Below are 16,727 nucleotides of genomic sequence, written 5' to 3' on the forward strand. Positions count from 1 at the left end.
GGCATCCCATCCTCCTGGGAAAGTTGCCCAGGCAGCTGAACAGGCACAGGCCACCAGGGGACATCACCACTCCAGGCTTCTTAGGGTGGGTCACACTTCTAGTGGGTCCTTCCAGAAATAACAAATGGTTGAGTACAGGGGTGCAAGGAGCTTTTCCTGAACATGTGTTGTAAAAAGAGCTGCTTCAATATTCATAAGAGGATGCACTGACGTGATGGTTGTTAAGATGACAGTAAAAAGAACGAAAACAGGGCTGAGTTTGCTTACTAAGTAACTGACAAATTGCAGGTTAGGCTGCGTGGCTTAGGGCTTCACGTCTGGCCACATCAACAAACGACAGAGCCCCCTGACCCCGGCAGACCCTGCATTTTCTATGAGTGTGGCCAGGGTTACTGGGGGTGTTTCCCAGAGGAGTACACCTACCTGTGTGAAGGAAACCTCTCTCGCAACTCAGAAATAATTAAATCTTCCACAAGGTGATCTGTTTCTGTCACAAGATCTGCAGCTGATGTTTTTGTTGAGACACGTTTTTCCTCAGTAAGGGCTTTTCTGATGATCTGAAATAAAAGTACGGGATTTGGGTTAAACATGCAAACATCCTCCTCCAGGCAAAGGAATTATCCACTCCTTCGAGTCCCCTCTGTATTCAGCCTGCCATTGGGGGGGGGGGGGGGGGGGCGGGGGCAGCAGGTGTGTCTCTGTGGGTCACTGACTTCTTGTATCATTGACCTCAGAGCTAATATCACAGCCTAGGCTCTCTGGGTTTCTAGTGAGCCTTAATGACTCCACCATTATTCTTTTACAAGAAAAATTATTTCTCCATTACTTGAAATTATTTCAAAATTATTTTGTTGCACCTGTGAAACAATTTCTCTTCGAGTAAAAGAAAAACACAGGGGTTTTGAAAAGAGCATGAAACTTCCTCTGTAAGAACGGCCCAAAACAAGATCATGTTACACACCTGTGCCCTGTATAATCCCATGAATTCAAATTTAGGAGATTTCCGTGTAAAGTAAAAGCTTATTTTCCCTAATTCACTTTATCTCATGAAATGGGATATGCCCTCGAATCTGATTGTAAGTGTTCCCACTGAGAAACCCGGGAAAGCTAAACTGTGTTTCAGGAACCATGGCCAGCTCTCACTGCGCTCTGGGCTGGAGCAGCATCAGCTGTCTGAGAGTTCATGCAAGGATCCACAGGGCTGAGCTCCGACACAGGCTCCGCAGCTGTGCAAGCTGCCAACACACTGGTCTAAACCCATCACAGCTATACATAGGAGCAAGGACTGGGATGGTCCCAAGAACCCCAGGAAAACCCAAACAGGAAGGGATAAAGAGTGGCTAATCAGTCCCTGGACAACTCCAGAGGGACCAGTTCTGGTCCAGCCCAGGCCTTTCTTCTCCTTTTTGTTTTGTTTTGTTTTGCTTTGTTTTGTTTTACAGACTGGGTCTCTCTGTCACCCAGGCCGAAGTGTGGTGTCACAATCACAGCTCACAGTAACCTCAAACTCCAGGGCTCAAGTGATCCTCCCACCTCAGCCTCCCCAATAGCTAGGACTACAGGCACGTGGTACTGCACCCAGCTCATTTTTTATTTTTTGAAGAGACAGGGTCTTGCTATGCTAGCCAGGCAGATCTCAAACTCCTGGGCTCAAGCGATCCTCCCACCGCTGCCTCCAAAAGTGCTGGGATAACAGGCGTAAGCCACCGCGCCCAGCTCTTGCCCATTTCTGTCTGTCTTAACAACTTGGTGTCTCCCTCATCATGATGACAAAGTCAGGGCACCTAAAAACGAACTCAGAGCCTTCTTCCTAAACTAGCTACATCCCAGAATCCTGTATTTCTCTCAAAAGGACCATCAATTGGCCAGGTGCCCGGACGTGACATCCATCACGTCTTCTGATAAGCACACACCAAGGACCCGCTCATGCCAGGCCCTGTGCTGCCAGAAGAAGCACACGGGGAATTCTACAGAACAGGCAGGAGCCCCCGAAACTCAGCCTCCCATGTGCTCCTCCCCATACGGGGCTGCCTGCTCTTCTCACTGCCTACATCCCAGAGCTGGCCCATGCTGTACTGAGCCAAGGCAGTTTTTGTTTTAATCTTGGTTGCAAAAAAAACAGATATAGGTTATAGAAAATTCAGAATGTGATAGGTCATACCAAAAAAAGCATACAGCATCCACATAGCCACGTCCACTGGGTAGCCATAACTCCAGGACTTCATATTCCTATGACAGCCTCCAGCTCCCACCGCCCAGGCCCTGCCTCTGGCCAGGGTTTCCTAGTTCCTGCTCATTGCCACCAGGTCAATCTTCTCAAATCACCAATTTGCACACAGCACTCTCAACAAATCAAGCTCCACAGGCCTTGTCTGTGAATCTCACACTCCTCACATGTGGCTCCCGTAGCACCTGCCCATGGTCCAGGACCCTCAACCCTGAGTTGGCCAGACAGGCCTTCGGCACAAAGCTTGTCTCATGTATGGCCACGGTGATTCCTGATGTGTGTGTGTCTCTGTTGTGTACCTGTAAGTGTGTGTTCATGTGGTATGGGGGGAGTCAGGGTGTGTGTCTCTGTGTGTTATCTCTGGGTGTGTGTGTGTGTTGCTGTGGTGTGAGAGGATGCAGGGTGTGTCTGTATGTCTATCTCTGGGTGTGTGTGTATCGGTGTGGTGTGGGAAGATGCAGGGTATGTGTGTCTCTGTGTGTATCTCTGGGTGTGTATGGATTTCTGGGTGTGTGTGTGTGTGTGTTGGTGTGGTGTGGGGTTGTAGGGATTGTGTGCATAGAGCTGGGGTGAGAAAGGCAGCCTAACCAGGGGACACAGCCCCAGAGAGGATATGGCAGCAGAGCCTCTGGGATCTCGAGGAAGGGCAGACTGTGCTGCATAGGTCTGACTGGGGTCTGAGAGCTGCATTTCTGGCAAGCTCTATGGTGATCCTGATGCAGGGGTGCTCACTTCAGTAGCATGGAGCTACAGCAGAGTCTCAAACTCCCACGTGAAGAGAGCCACTAGGAGACCAGGATGTTCCACCTCAGCGGGTGGGGTGGGCAGGTGGTGGTGGGTTCTGAACCCAGGACCACCACCTGAGAAGACAGTGGCTTTACTTCATGCTTGTGGCATCCCCACATGGGGAGCAGCCGTAAAGCTACCTGCAAGGGTGGCTGGTATTCCACCTGTCCACCCTTGCAGCCTCTACGCAGCAGCTGGATGGGGAATTTTCAGACACCAATTACATCACATCACTTTACTGCAGAAAATGATCCAATGGCTTCCCGCTGCTCACAGAACACATCCCAAACCCCAGGGCCCTTGGGAAACTCCAAATCCCAAGTCCCAGGGCGAGCCCTTCACAGCTCACCTCCAGGTCAGCCCCAAGTTGCTGTCCTGCTGTGCTCTGGGGTTTTCTCACTGATCCTAACCAAATCTGTTTCTGCCCCCAAGGACTTCCTGTTTTCTGATCCTTCTACAACTTATCATATCCCATCTGAAACCATCCTTCCTGTCAGTTTTGTTTTTGACTGTCTCTCCCAGGCAGGAGCTCAGAGGGCAGAGCTCTTTCTGCTTCCCTTCGTCCTTCCTGTCTGTTTTGTTGTTGACTGTTTGTCTCTCCCAGGCAGAGGCTTCTGAGGGCAGAGCTCTTTCTGCTTCCCTTCTGTACCCCTAGCATCAGGAATGCTCCCTGGCATTCAGCAGATACACATACAGCAGGTACACAGAGTTCTTTGAAAGAATGAATAAAACACACATTGGGCTGCTTGAATAGACTGTAACATTTTTCCAAACGGGAACACTGGTGTCTGTGTGAGTGCTGACCACCCAGGTCCTTCTGTCTGGCTGTTTTTCTGGTTGCCCTGTTGAAAAGATCCAGTGCTTCCATCCACAAGTCCCACCTCCTGGAGCTAGACCAGATCTGCTTCCTGCACTCAGACCCACTCTCCCGGCACAGCCAGACGCACTTCCTAAAACACTTCCTAAAACATGGTCACGGTGACCATGCGTCTCCCCAGCAGAGCACTTGGTGGCGCCCTGTCACTATGTGGATAAAGTCAAAACCCCTGAAGGGAGCATACAATAGCTTCCAGATTTGCCCTTGTAGCAGAGACCGTTTGACCCCAACCGTCCAGTCTCCCCTTCTTCCTTTTAGGAACAGAACCTCCAAGTTGGAGCAAGCACAGAGCTGCCTCGCAATCTGCACGCCACGCGGATACGTGTGGCCTCAGCACCAAGTTCTGCCCCAGAGGATGGGACTGGAAGCAAGACCTGCAACTTCCGAGTCACATCCTCAAAAGGATACTGCCTTGCACTTCCTCGTGTCCCATTCCCCCTCGCCACAGGCTACGAAGTAGGTGTGGTGCTGCCCATGCAGGAAGAAACACCTCGGAGCAATGAGGGAGGACAAAGCTGGGTCCCTGGATGACTTTGTGGAGCAGACCACCCCACCCCATACCTCTTACTAACTAGACTTCCCCTGCTCCTCTTACTGGCCTCTGTGAAGAAACCAAACAAACCATCAACTCAGCAGCTGCGGGCCTTTCCCGACCCCTTTCTCAGCTCCCCTCCCCTCCCCTCCGAGCTCTGAGAATGCCATGGCCCTGTCACATGGAATCATTAACCCTGGAGTCTCCTGATGGAACCGCCTCAGCCAGCCCACTGTCCTCCTCCTTCATGACTCAGTTCAAACATCACCTTCCACACGAGGAGCCTCCAGCTTCTGCGGGCAGAGGGGCACTCACCCAACTGTGACTACAGCACTTACACAAGCCACCAACTGGCACCCACAGCACTTATCACTCCATGTGTCTGCTCAACCAGCCTGGGTAAGGAACCGTACCCTCTCTGTCTCTGTCCACCTCCAACAGGCCATGGTGCACCCTGCATGGGGGCTGCCTCATGGGGGTCTCCAGGAACACCTGCTGAGTGAATGCATAAAGAGTCCTTGGCTGCTGCAAACTGAGCTCACAGTTAACTAAATGCTAGAAGATTTTGTAATATGTCCTTTTGTGTCACCTTATCTAAGCTCACTGGTATTTATACACTCAGTTTTCCACATTCAAAACATACACAGCTGTGTGTGTGGAGGAGGCGGGTGCTGGGGGCCCTTGGGGCAGCTTGGAGAATGCTGCAATCTGGGTGTGTCTGCCAGGAAAACAGGGCCGAGTCATGGGTTACAGAGTGGGAAGAGTGGATTCAGAGGCAGGATGCTGTGTTGTGTTATGCTCTGTTGTTATTTTTCTCTTGAGACAGGGTCTCTCTCTGTTGCCCCAGATGGAGTGCAGTAGCGCAATCTTGGCTCACTGTAGTCTTGACCTCCTGAACTCAAGCAATCCTCCCGCCTCAGCCTCCCCAGTAGCTGCAACTACAAGCACGCACCACCACACCCGGATCATTTTTATTTTTATTTTGTAGAGCTGAGGTCTCACAATATTGCCAAGGCTGGTCTCAAACTCCGGGCCTCAAGTGATCCTCCCGCCTCGGCCTCCCAAAGTGCTGGGATTAAGACGTGAGCCACTACACCTAGCCTTCATAATCTTTTAAAATATTAACTGTTTTCTGCTTTTATTAATATTTATTATTGCAGTTTCTCTGATGACTTTCTTTGTGAGTGTGTCATAAGGAAGGCCATGGGGCTCGAACATGCCTGTACCTCCTACCGGCAGGGCAGGTGACCCTGTGGCCAGCCTCTTCCACTAGACCTGGCCTCACAATCGGGCTGCTGTCTTGCGTCAGGTGTGCAAGGCCCTTCACACCCAGCCAGTGCAGCATGCCCCATGCCAGGCTCAAGCCCCCTCGAGTGTCCTCCCTCCTGTACCTCCATGTCTTTGGACACGATCCCTTGTGCCTGCAATGACATCCCTGGCCACCTCCTGCCTGTCTGTGCTCTCAGCCTCCATCTACTCCAGCACAGCTGCTCCAGGAGGTCGCCCGTGTGGCCGTCCGCCCACTGCCCTGGCTGAGGCCCCTCTTCCTGGGTCAGCTACCGCACAGCCCACTGTACTTGGTCACTGCCCTGTCCCCTCCACTGGGCCATGCACTCCTCCAGGTTGGGAGCTCTGCATTTCATCCCAGTAGCTCCAGGAACTACCCTCACCCCGGGCAGGGTGCTGATGCCAGCGGCATGCACCCATATACACCAGATAGGGCTCTATCAGGTGTACTCGGGGGCCTTGCACACATGGGGGCTGCGCCAGCTAGCTTCCTTCAGTCACCAACACACAATGACACTAAGCTAACCTAAAAAAAGTCAGAAGCCTTGTCCTGTAGCTCTTCATGAAGATGGGTATGAAAAATTCCCTTCCAGGATGTAATTCTTGTTTTCAGCAGTTTCATAACATCAGTGGGAGTAGAGAGGGATAAAGTACACTCCAGAATCAGACAGCTCTAAATTCAAATTCTATATGGCTTCTCATGGCCTTCATTTCCTCTTCTGTAATAACAGTATATCTAACACATTGGGTTGTTTTAGGAATCACATGAGGTATTGTATGAAAAGGTCTTAGTCCACAAACTTATTTACACATAGAACCTCACCAGTATCAGTTGTGAGAACATGTATCTGAGAAAATCTAATGACTTTCTCAGCTAATTTTTGTACTGTTACAAAAAATAAGAACCTACCGTACATACAATGCACAAGTTGCAAATAGGATGCTAAAATACTAGGTTAAGAAAAGTTTAATTCACGAATTGTCCTATGCTAAGAGAAAAGGTGAGGAAAAGTGCTGTATTTCTAAAATCAGTAAGCGAGACTCAAACAGCCCTGCCCTTTAGCCAGGATCACGTCCACAGGGCGAGGGAGCACATGGGGTTGCCAGGTAAGTTCCCGCTGAACCCCTTTACCACGGCTATTTTCCCTCAGTCTTAGAGATTTTAAACACTCTCACTCCACCAGCAATGAGTTAGGTATCCTGGTTTTTAATTAATGTTTTTCAGCTACTCGCTAACTAGGCATGCACTTCACAGACCCCCCTGGCTCGGGTCTCTCCTTCCAGTAGCATTCTGTTAATGTATAACATATAAAATATGGGCCTGAAGTCACTGAAGCCTGAATTTCAAATCTAAAAGGAAAGGTCACCATCAACTCCAGCTTCAGAGACATCCTAGGCTAACATATTCATGGAGACGTCCAACTATCTTTCCTGTCTCACCCCATCTTGTTCTTGTGCTCCTGTCCCCATCCGACCTTTATGCCAGTCACTGCAGGGCAGCTGACATGCTCTGGAACCCAGGCCCTGTGCATCATCCACAGAGCAGTACGCCGGAGCCTTGCCAAAGTGCAGTTTCAATAGATGTGTCTTTCCCTCTGTCAGGTCAGGAAGATGTGGCCACTGGAGGTGTGCACCTGACAACACGCCCCATGTTTATGCTTCCAGATTTACTGCAACACAAGTGAATGTGTTGTGATGGTTAATTTTATGTGTCAACTTGACTGAGCTATGTGGAGCGCAGATACTTGGTCAGACATTGTTCTGGACTAGGCGTGGTGGCTCCTGCCTGTAATCCCAGCACTGGGAGGCCGAGGCAGGCAGATCACCTGAAGTCAGGAGTTCGAGACCAGCCTGGCCAACATGGGGAAACCCTGTCTCTACTAAAAATACAAAAATTAGCTGGGTGTGCCGGCACACGCCTATAATCCCAGCTACTCAGAGGGCTGAGGTAGGAGAAACGCGTGAGCCCAGGAGGTGGAGGTTGCGGTGAGCCAAGATTACGCCACTGCACTCCATCCTGGGAGACAGAGCAAGGCTCCATCTCAAAAAAAAAAAAATTGTTCTGGGTGTTTCTGCGAGGGCATCAGCATCTTAATCAGGAAAGTAGATCCCTCTCCTTCCTGTGGGCGGGCCTTGTCCAACAGCTGAGGGCCCAAACAGAATGAAAAGGCTGACCCTCCCCCAAGTAAGAGGGTGTTCTCGGCAAATGGCCTTGGGACTCTGTCCACATGAACAACTCTTCCTGCCCTATGGCCTTCAAACTGGAACATCAGCTGTCTCTCCGCGTCTCCAGCTGCCAGCCCACCCTGCAGACTGGACCCACCCACCTCCTGCCGGTCCTGTTTCTCTGAAGAACCTGATACGTGTGACAATCAATAAAACCTAACAATTCATCAGGTACCCAGGTAATAACACGCCTATCACATGGTGTCATGTGGCACATGTGGTCAGCAGTTCACAGCTGTTGATGCGTCACAAATCTCTGTACAACCTCAACCCTGGGAGGAAGAGGAGGAGCTGGTCCAAGCAGACATGGCTCCCAGGCCAGCCCACCTCAGGCTCTCGAATCCTCAACGCCTCCTTTAGTCTCGTGGCTATTTTTCCCCTCACCTTGATCTCTAGTCGCCCTCCGCCCTGACAAGGCACTGGCACCTTCCATACCAATGCCAGCAGCCACCCGTCACCCACATCCCAGCTGCATTCCCTGTGTTCCAGGGCCCGTGGCCTGTGACCCCTGCCTCCCCTCGTGGCTTTCCTCCTATCTCCCCACCATTCTGCGGCTCATCTCCCTCCCACTATTCCTTGAAAGTGGGTGTTTGCAAGCCCTCGGACCTGCCTTCAGCAGCTGAGCTTCCTAGAGATGGCCTCCACCTCACACCCTGCCCAGCTCCACGGCCTGAGCTCAAGCTTACAGAGCGCTTCTTCTGCCCCGTGCTGTTCTGAGCAGTTCACATGTACATTTATTCCACACAGTAACTCTGAGGACAGCAAAAATTATTCTCCATGTTAAAGATGAGGAAACGGAGGCACAAAGAAATGGAGAAAGTTGCCCAAGGCCCTGCAGCTGTAAGGTACAGGGAAGGGGTTCCCAGCACCACAGTCCAAGTCCACCATCGCTAAACAGAGCCGACCCCACGGCTGGAGCCGTCACAATTGATTACTTCCTAATCCCTCTCCAGCTCACATTTCTCTCAAAAGCAATGAGAGCCAGCCAGCTGCATGAGCCAGAAACCCAGAAGTCCTTTATTCCTATGTCTCCTTCAATGTACGACTCATCAAGTCCACCCCAACTCACAGCCCCCAAGGGCCACACCCCATCAGTTCGAGCAGGACACCCACCTGCAACTCTGCCCTCCACACGGGGCCCCCAAGTCCTGAACTCTCCCACCTCAAACTTCAGCCAAAGTGCATTTCTTGGAGGTCCTTGGTGCTGTGTTCTCTTTTGCCCCTTCTGCTTTCATCTTCTCTATTGGCCCCGACCCCTCCTCTTCTCTCTCCCCTCCCCAAGCCCATCACCTAACTTTCCTAGCTGACTCCTGCTTTTCTTTCTAAAGACACACTCAGCTGTGACTTCTTCCAGGAAGCTGTCCACATCCCAGGTGCTGGGATGGCCTCCCAGTCCCCCTGCACACTGCAGTGACTGGCCAGGTCTGCACCTCCTCCAACTCTCACATGAGAGGTGAGCCCAGGGGCAGGGCGCCAGTCTGCAGAAGGCCTCCTGCAGCACTCATGGCAGGCTAGGGCAGAGCTGGGACAACGGACACAGGATCCTGAGACTGGCTCAGCCTAGAGACCAAAGCCTTCCCTCACTCCCACAGAAGAGAGAAGACGCAAACCAGGCTCCAGGCTCCTGTCTCCACTGGGCCCAGGAGGAGGCCAGGAGAGAGGGAGGGGCCTAGACTCCGGAACTCCCCTCTCCTTCTCAATGTCTCAGCTCCCCATGCCTTTGAGCTCCTGCCTTCCTCCACCCCTAAAGCTCGGGCAGGGGGCCTGTATCTCACTAGCAGCCTCTCCATCCTCTGGCTGAGTGATTTCACCCACCCTCCCGCCCCAAACTCCAAAGACAGTAATCTCCCCTGGGCAGCGCTTCATTGGGGTGAGCAAGTGACAATCTCAGGGCCACAGAGTCCAGGACTCACTCTCCCCGTGGGGATGAGCCATCTACCAGCCTCTCCTTAAGGGGGCACAGGTGGGACCTCACTGGCACCCTGGAGTGCCAAGGGCTGGGATGAGGCTGCCCAGAGGCAAGGGCAGTGCCTTCTGCCCTCCCCCTTCTTCTCAGACAGCTTTTGTTAGCAAAATGGGTAGGAAATGACAGGGACCTCTCAGATAGGGTCAGGAGCAGTGAGCCTCGGACCCTTGGAGACCATGTGCCGACCCCCACCCCACCAAAGGGACAGCTGCTACTCTGTGCCTGCCAGCTGCTGTCTCACAGGAATTTTGTCTCTGCTGATGTTTGAAATGTTGGCGAGTTTTCGAATTTCTCATGTAGGCTGACCCCACCCTGCAGAGCTAAGCAAACATTGCAGGCGTGGACCAGACGAGGCAGGAGCTGGAGGCCATCACCACCGCCTCCTCTCCCCCTCCTGCCTCCCCTTCCTCCAGCCACAGGTGCGCTCAGCCCAGGCAGGAAGAGCGGGGAAGCCTTTTCTGGAGAAATGAACCACTTCAGAAATGACCTCCACAAACTGGCATTTGTGAGGCTCCCAAGGAGGAAAATGGGAGCCTGACCTGAGCTCATCCGACGGCAAAGCCCATCAGTGGCCAAGCCTGCTCTCCTCCTGTCCGGGACATGGCCCTAAACACCATCTCCAGGAATATGACTTCCACACTGCATCTCTGCCGTCAGCTTGGGTGCAAATCCAACATCTCCACTTAGTGAAACCCCGTCTCTACAAAAAATTAAAAAATACATATTATCCAGGCATGGTGACACATGCCTGTAGTCCCAGCTACTCAGGAGGCTGAGGTGGGAGAATCACTTCAGCCCAGGAGGTAGAAGCTGTGATTGCACCACTGCACTCCAGCCAGGGAAACAAAGCGATACCCTGTCTCAAAAACATAAAATAAGAAATCTACTGGCAATTCGAGCTTAACCTGCGCAGAAGAGAACACTCGACTCTCAGCTCCAAACCTGTTCCTCCTGCAGTTTTGCCATCTCGGAAAGTGGCAAATCCATTCAACCAGCTTTTCAGGCCTAAACCCCTGAAGTCACCCTTGGCTCCTCTCTTTCTCTCACACCCCACATCCAACTCAGAGGCAAACCCTGTCACCTCAGCCTCCAAAGTGAATCTTCTTCACCACCTTCTTCACTGCACCCCAGTCAAATCCACCCTCATTTCTCACGTGGCTTCCTATCAGATACCTGATTCTGGTCCCCCTACTGTCCCACACAGGACCTCATGCAGCAGCCAGGGTGGTCCCCTATATAGAGTCCTATAAAGCCCCACACAAGACTCTGCCCCAAACCTCCCCTCACATTCAGAGTAAAAAGGCTAAAGTCCTTTCCTGAGTTGTTCAATGATTCTTTGTTGGATGAATAAATTTATAATCAATGTGTTATTACCATCATTTTAAAAGCAAATAATATCAAAGAAGCCAATAAACAGCTGGGCACAGTGGCTCACGCCTGTAATCCCAGCACTTTGGGAGGCCAAGGTGGGTGGATCACATGAGGTCAGGAGTTTGAGACTGGCCTGGCCAACATGGTGAAACCCCATCTCTACTAAAAATACAAAAATTAGCCAGGCGTGGTGGCACATGCCTGTAATCCCAGCTACTCGGGAGGCTGAGGCAGGAGAATTGCTTGAGCCCGGGAAGCGGAGGTTGCAGTGAGCTGAGATCGCACCACTGGACTCCAGCCTGGGCGACAGAGCAAGACTCTGTCACAAAAAAAAAAAAAAAAAAAAAAAAAAAAGCCAATAAACATGTGCATTTAACTTCATTAATTATCTAAGAAACGCAAATTAAAACTACAATAAAATACCACCTCAAGCCCATCAGAATGGCTACAATATAAAAGACAGACCATACCACGTGTTGTGGAAGACGTGGGGAAATGGGAACCCTCACACACTGCAGGGTGGAGTGTAACTTGGTACATCCTCTTTAGAGAACTACTTGGCAGAATTTACATTCCCAATGACACAGCGATTCTACTCCTACTATTAATAAATCCCCAACAGAAATGCACACATAATCAAAAGACATGTGCAAGAAAGTTCACAGCAACGTTACCCGTATTAACTCCAAACTGGACATTATCCAGTTTGTTCAAGAGTTGAATGAGGCCAGGCGCAGTGGCTCGTGCCTGTAATCCCAGCACTTTGGGAGGCCAAGGCGAGTGGACCACTTGAGGTCAGGAGTTCTAGATCAGCCTGGCCAATATGGTGAAACGCCGTCTCTACTAAAAATACAAAAATTAGCCAGGCATGGTGGCGCATGCCTGTAGACCCTATTCAGGAGGCTGAGGCAGGAGAATCACTTGAACTCGGGAGGCGGAGGTTTTGATGAGCCAAGATCACGCCACTGCACTCCAGCCTGAGCGAGAGAGCTAGACGTCGTCTCAAAAAATAAAAATAAATAATAAATAAAACAGTTGAATGAATAGTGATGTACTCACATAATAAAATACCATGCAGCGGAAGTTCCCATTGTGCCACTCCAGACTAGCAGCATCTATGTCAGCTGGGAATGTTAGAAATGTATATTCTGGTGCCCACTCCAGACTTAGTGAATGAGAAACCCTGCGGTGGGACCCCATTTGCCTTAATAAGCCCTCTTGGGCTTCCAACACAGCCAAAGCTGGAGAAGCACTGCTCCACAGCAGCGACCCAAGGAGTGTGACCACACCAAGGAGATCACGAAAAATCCTGCTGGGAAGATGGATGGCTCACAATAGGTATACAGAAAACTAGACAAATGCAAAGCAAAACAAAACATTCTTTAACGAAAATACAAGTTGCATTAGAAAGAAAGGAATACACTGCCGGGCTGAACCACGAGTTACATCTGCATGGCCATCCGAACATGGACATGGATGCCCACGGAACCACACGGGCAGGGCCACTACACGGCGTAACACAGAATAATTCTGTCAACAATGAACAACTCAAGAAAGCAAGACAGAAGCATATTACTTAGAAATGGGTGTAACTCTCAGAAAATTGAGAACAGGGACTCTGGACACAGGACAAGGGGTGAGGAGTGTGGGCCAGGTGCTGCTGTTCTTCATCATGTGCTTTCAGTGTTACTTCACTCATTAAATTCCCGGTGTGAATAACCAGCAAAAAGGAAAATCACAAATCAAAACAACACTGTGTTGGTAAAGCCAGATGGACAAGTGGGGACATGGGTCCAGAGCCCACCAATGTGCCTTCTGCCCCGAAGAGCCAGAGGTAGACAAAAGAGTATTCATATTCCAAGGACCCACTGTGTGGAGGGCACACCACCAGGCAAGGATAAATAAAGTCGCGAGGAGTGCCAGCTCAGCAGGACCAGGTGGGGCACTGGAAAGACAGGGAAGGCCACCTGAGAAGCGGTCCATGAAGGAAGGGGCTCAGGAGCCGGGCTCTGGAGACAGGGAATGGTTTGCATACTCCACAGGCCAGAAGAAAGGCAAGAAAATGCAACATGTGTTTTGCAAACACCAAGCAGAGCGACCAGATCTGGCCGGACAAGGGGACAACAGGCTCACTTCGCAAGGCCGGGCCTCGGGAAGCATAACCTGCAAGGGTGTGCAAGGCCAACTAGAGAAGGGGGAAGTCTGCGGTCCTGAGGTCAGTGCTGGGTTTTTCTTTTTCTGCTTTGTCCTGAGATTTTGTTACAAGTAAACAGAGATGAATTTCCTGTGAAGCTAATGACGCTTAAGCATCAAGGCCCCCACTTGCCTGCAAGGGACCCTAACAAAGTGTTCACAAAGCCGTACACAAACCCCTTTTGTAATGGGCAAAAGTGAGCTGTTTTGACTGTAGATCTAACCTTGTGCCTTTCCACTTAAACTGTCCTTCCGTCAGACTTTGCATCAGGTGGCACTGGCGTGGATACAGCCAGTGTGGGCTAAAGATAAGCTGAGTAGATGAACTAACTTTGCTTCAATAGGGTTTGCAGTCACATTTCTCTGTAAGTTACTGAGAGCCATCCAGTGTAGAAAGGGCTTCCAGGCATACTCCCCTGTCCATCACGCCGACCCACCTGGCATGGTGACAAAAACATACAGGACCAGAGGAGCACGTGAGGTGGACACAGGCACCGGCACTGAAAATGTGTGGATCACAAAAATAAACCAGATTTCAACTGCACAGAGCCAGAAGCAAGTCTGTGAAAAACAGACTCACTTACAAGTAATGTATAAAAAAATTCATAGAAGGTTCTCAATTTGATGACATCCTAAAAATTTATAAGCCAATTGTTACCAGTAACAAGTTTGAAGCCTAAATTTTCTAAATTATCAGTAATAAATTTCAATCAGCCAAGCAACAGGAAATGCTGAATTTATCTTTCTATTCTCCCCATATAAAATATTACAAAATCATTGTCATTCAAAAGATGCAAACAGTATGAAGCCAGAAAAAGGGCAAAAAGTATTACGGAAGTATGAGAAGCACTGAAAGAATTATTTTTGTGTATTTCGTGATATTTGCAGTATTTCTTAGCATCTTAGAAATTTATAGATGTGATTGTTCTTATTCTAAATAACTTTTATATCTAAGTTTGAATTTGTAATTTTGTATTTTCTCTTTTTTTTTTTTTTTTTTTGAGACAGAGTTTTGCTCTCATCACCCAGGCTGGAGTGCAGTGGTGCAACCTAGGCTCACCACTGCATCCTCCACATCCCAGGTTCTAGGGATTCTCCTGCCTCAGCCTCCTTAGTAGCAGGAATTACAGGCGTGTGCCACCATGCTCGACTGATTTTTGTATTTTTTTTTTTTTTGAGATGGAGTCTTGCTCTGTCGCTCAGGCTGGAGTGCAGTGGCACGATCTCTACGCACTGCAAACTCCGCCTCCCGGGTTCACGCCATTCTCCTGCCTCAGCCTCCCGAGTAGCTGGGACTACAGGCGCCCGCCACCACGCCCAGCTAATTTTTTGTATTTTTAGTAGAGACGAGGTTTCACCGTGTTAGCCAGGATGGTCTTGATCTCCTGACCTTGTGATCTGCCCGCCTCGGCCTCCCAAAGTGCTGGGATTACAGGCGTGAGCCACTGCACCCGGCCACAATTTTTGTATTTTTAGTAGAGATGGGGTTTCACTATATTGGTCTCAAATTCCTGACCTCAGGTGATCCACAAGCCTCAGCCTCCCAAAGTGCTGGGATTACAGGCTTGAGCCACCACGTCTGGCAAATTTTGTATTTTCTTAAAGAGGGCCCCCTAAATTGTCTAAGTTTCTGGCCCAACAGAAGCTGGTTCAGCTCCACGGGGGGATTTGAAAGGCAGAGCTGTCTACAATACTTCTGTTCACACATCACACAAAAGATGACAACCATCCACATCAGTGAATACTGTCATCTGTACTTGGGGTGGGGCTGTGGTCACGCCCTCCCCAAAAGCCCAACAGCCAGGGAGGAGGCTCCCGTCACAGTGTGGGTGGCTGGAACTAGGAGGGCAGGGATGATCCCCAGGGTCACGGAAGGAAGAGTGGCACAGAAGCATGGAGGGGGGCAGGTGAGGGAATTGGGAGCCTGGGACAGGGAAGCCTGCCAGGACTGGGGCAGAGGGGAAATGGAAGCAGTTTCTCCAGGGCCACCTTGAGCGGAACCAGTGTCTAAGAGAGAAAGGACAGTGCACCTTTATCTCTTGGAAGGTCTCTCCTTCGGCTCCCTCACCTTTCCGCATCTAGAACACAGACTCCATCTCAGGGGCAGCTGAGAGCAGCGAACAACAGAGCGGTAGAATGCTGGGTGCTAGTGAAGGGTGAGCATCTGGGGCCCCTGTGACTTTGCCAACATGCTCTTCACTAAGGAGAACTCCAAAAGGATCACCACTCACGACCTTTACACCCCGAACCAGGTCATCTGGCTAAAGGATATGTTTTCTCCAGTCAGCCCCCGATTGCATTAGGAGACAATCTGTCCCTCTTTACACAGGTTCCGATGACCTTGTGTGGCTTCTGTTTGTCCCAGCAGCAGACCTTCAGGCCATTCCCTCAGCACTGCCCGGCAGGCAGGAAGCATCAGCATAATGCCTGAGGGGGAGCCCCGGCGGCCCGGGCTTCCTGACCAGACTCCTAATGGCAGCATCTTTATTGCAACCCTCTCCAGCGTTTAAAAAAAGCTTTTTTTGTTGTTGGCAAGTTGCAAAAACATAAAATATCTCTTAAGTTAAAAGTCATAGGAGCCTTAGAACTGTTCCTGTCTATTGCAAGCTCTTTATGCACATTTGTTAAATAATAACATAAAATTTTAAAATCTTCTGTTTCTTCAAGGATCTAAATTTGAAAACCACAGAAACTCCTAACTTAGCTCGCCAGGGTTTACACAGCAATGTCTGAATCCTAAGCTGGCTTTTCACTGCCTCAAGGAAGAAAAGTTTTACGGTAGAACCTAAAAGTTCCTAAATATCTGGCTGATGCTTGCTCTGGAAGGAAAGCTGGGAGGCAGGGAAGGATGGAAGGAGAACTCGTGTTCCATGCACACAGCAGCGCTGCTTTCCAGGAAGAACGCTTGCACTGAAGCTACAAGCTTCATCTGCCTTGCAGGAAGGTTTAGGGTCCTCCTTTTCCTACAGGAGGGAAAGGTCAAAGGGTGGAGTTTCACAACACTCTTTTAAATTCATTCATTCTTTAAGGTCTGAGGCTTGGGTCCTTAAAACCACAAAGGGAAGGAAGGCCCTTCAACAAAAAATGAGTCTACTTAGTATTGCAGATTAATTTTTAAACAGGATTAGAGGATTTGCACCAAGGTAAAGCACTATCCACTTTATGACGACTCACTTCAAATTTAAGATTGATAACAGTCCGATTTTAACATCTAGGGAAACTGGTAGAGCATTTTCGGACTGTCAGACCTCAAAAAAGAAAA

The 16,727-nt window shown here is 50.0% G+C and overlaps 1 protein-coding gene across 1 annotated transcript in view; it reads right to left on the reverse strand.

The window, feature by feature from the left end:
* Window positions 1-16,727, reverse strand: part of IMPA2 (inositol monophosphatase 2) — a 50,613-nt gene that overhangs the window by 32,459 nt on the left and 1,427 nt on the right. Inside the window, exon 2 of the mRNA XM_512020.7 lies at window positions 424-557. Coding sequence (XP_512020.2) covers window positions 424-557 — 134 coding nt within the window. The remainder of the gene's footprint in view (window positions 1-423; window positions 558-16,727) is intronic.

The sequence above is a fragment of the Pan troglodytes genome, chromosome 17 (genome assembly GCF_028858775.2).
Source record: "Pan troglodytes isolate AG18354 chromosome 17, NHGRI_mPanTro3-v2.0_pri, whole genome shotgun sequence".
NCBI classification, from domain to species: domain Eukaryota; kingdom Metazoa; phylum Chordata; class Mammalia; order Primates; family Hominidae; genus Pan; species Pan troglodytes.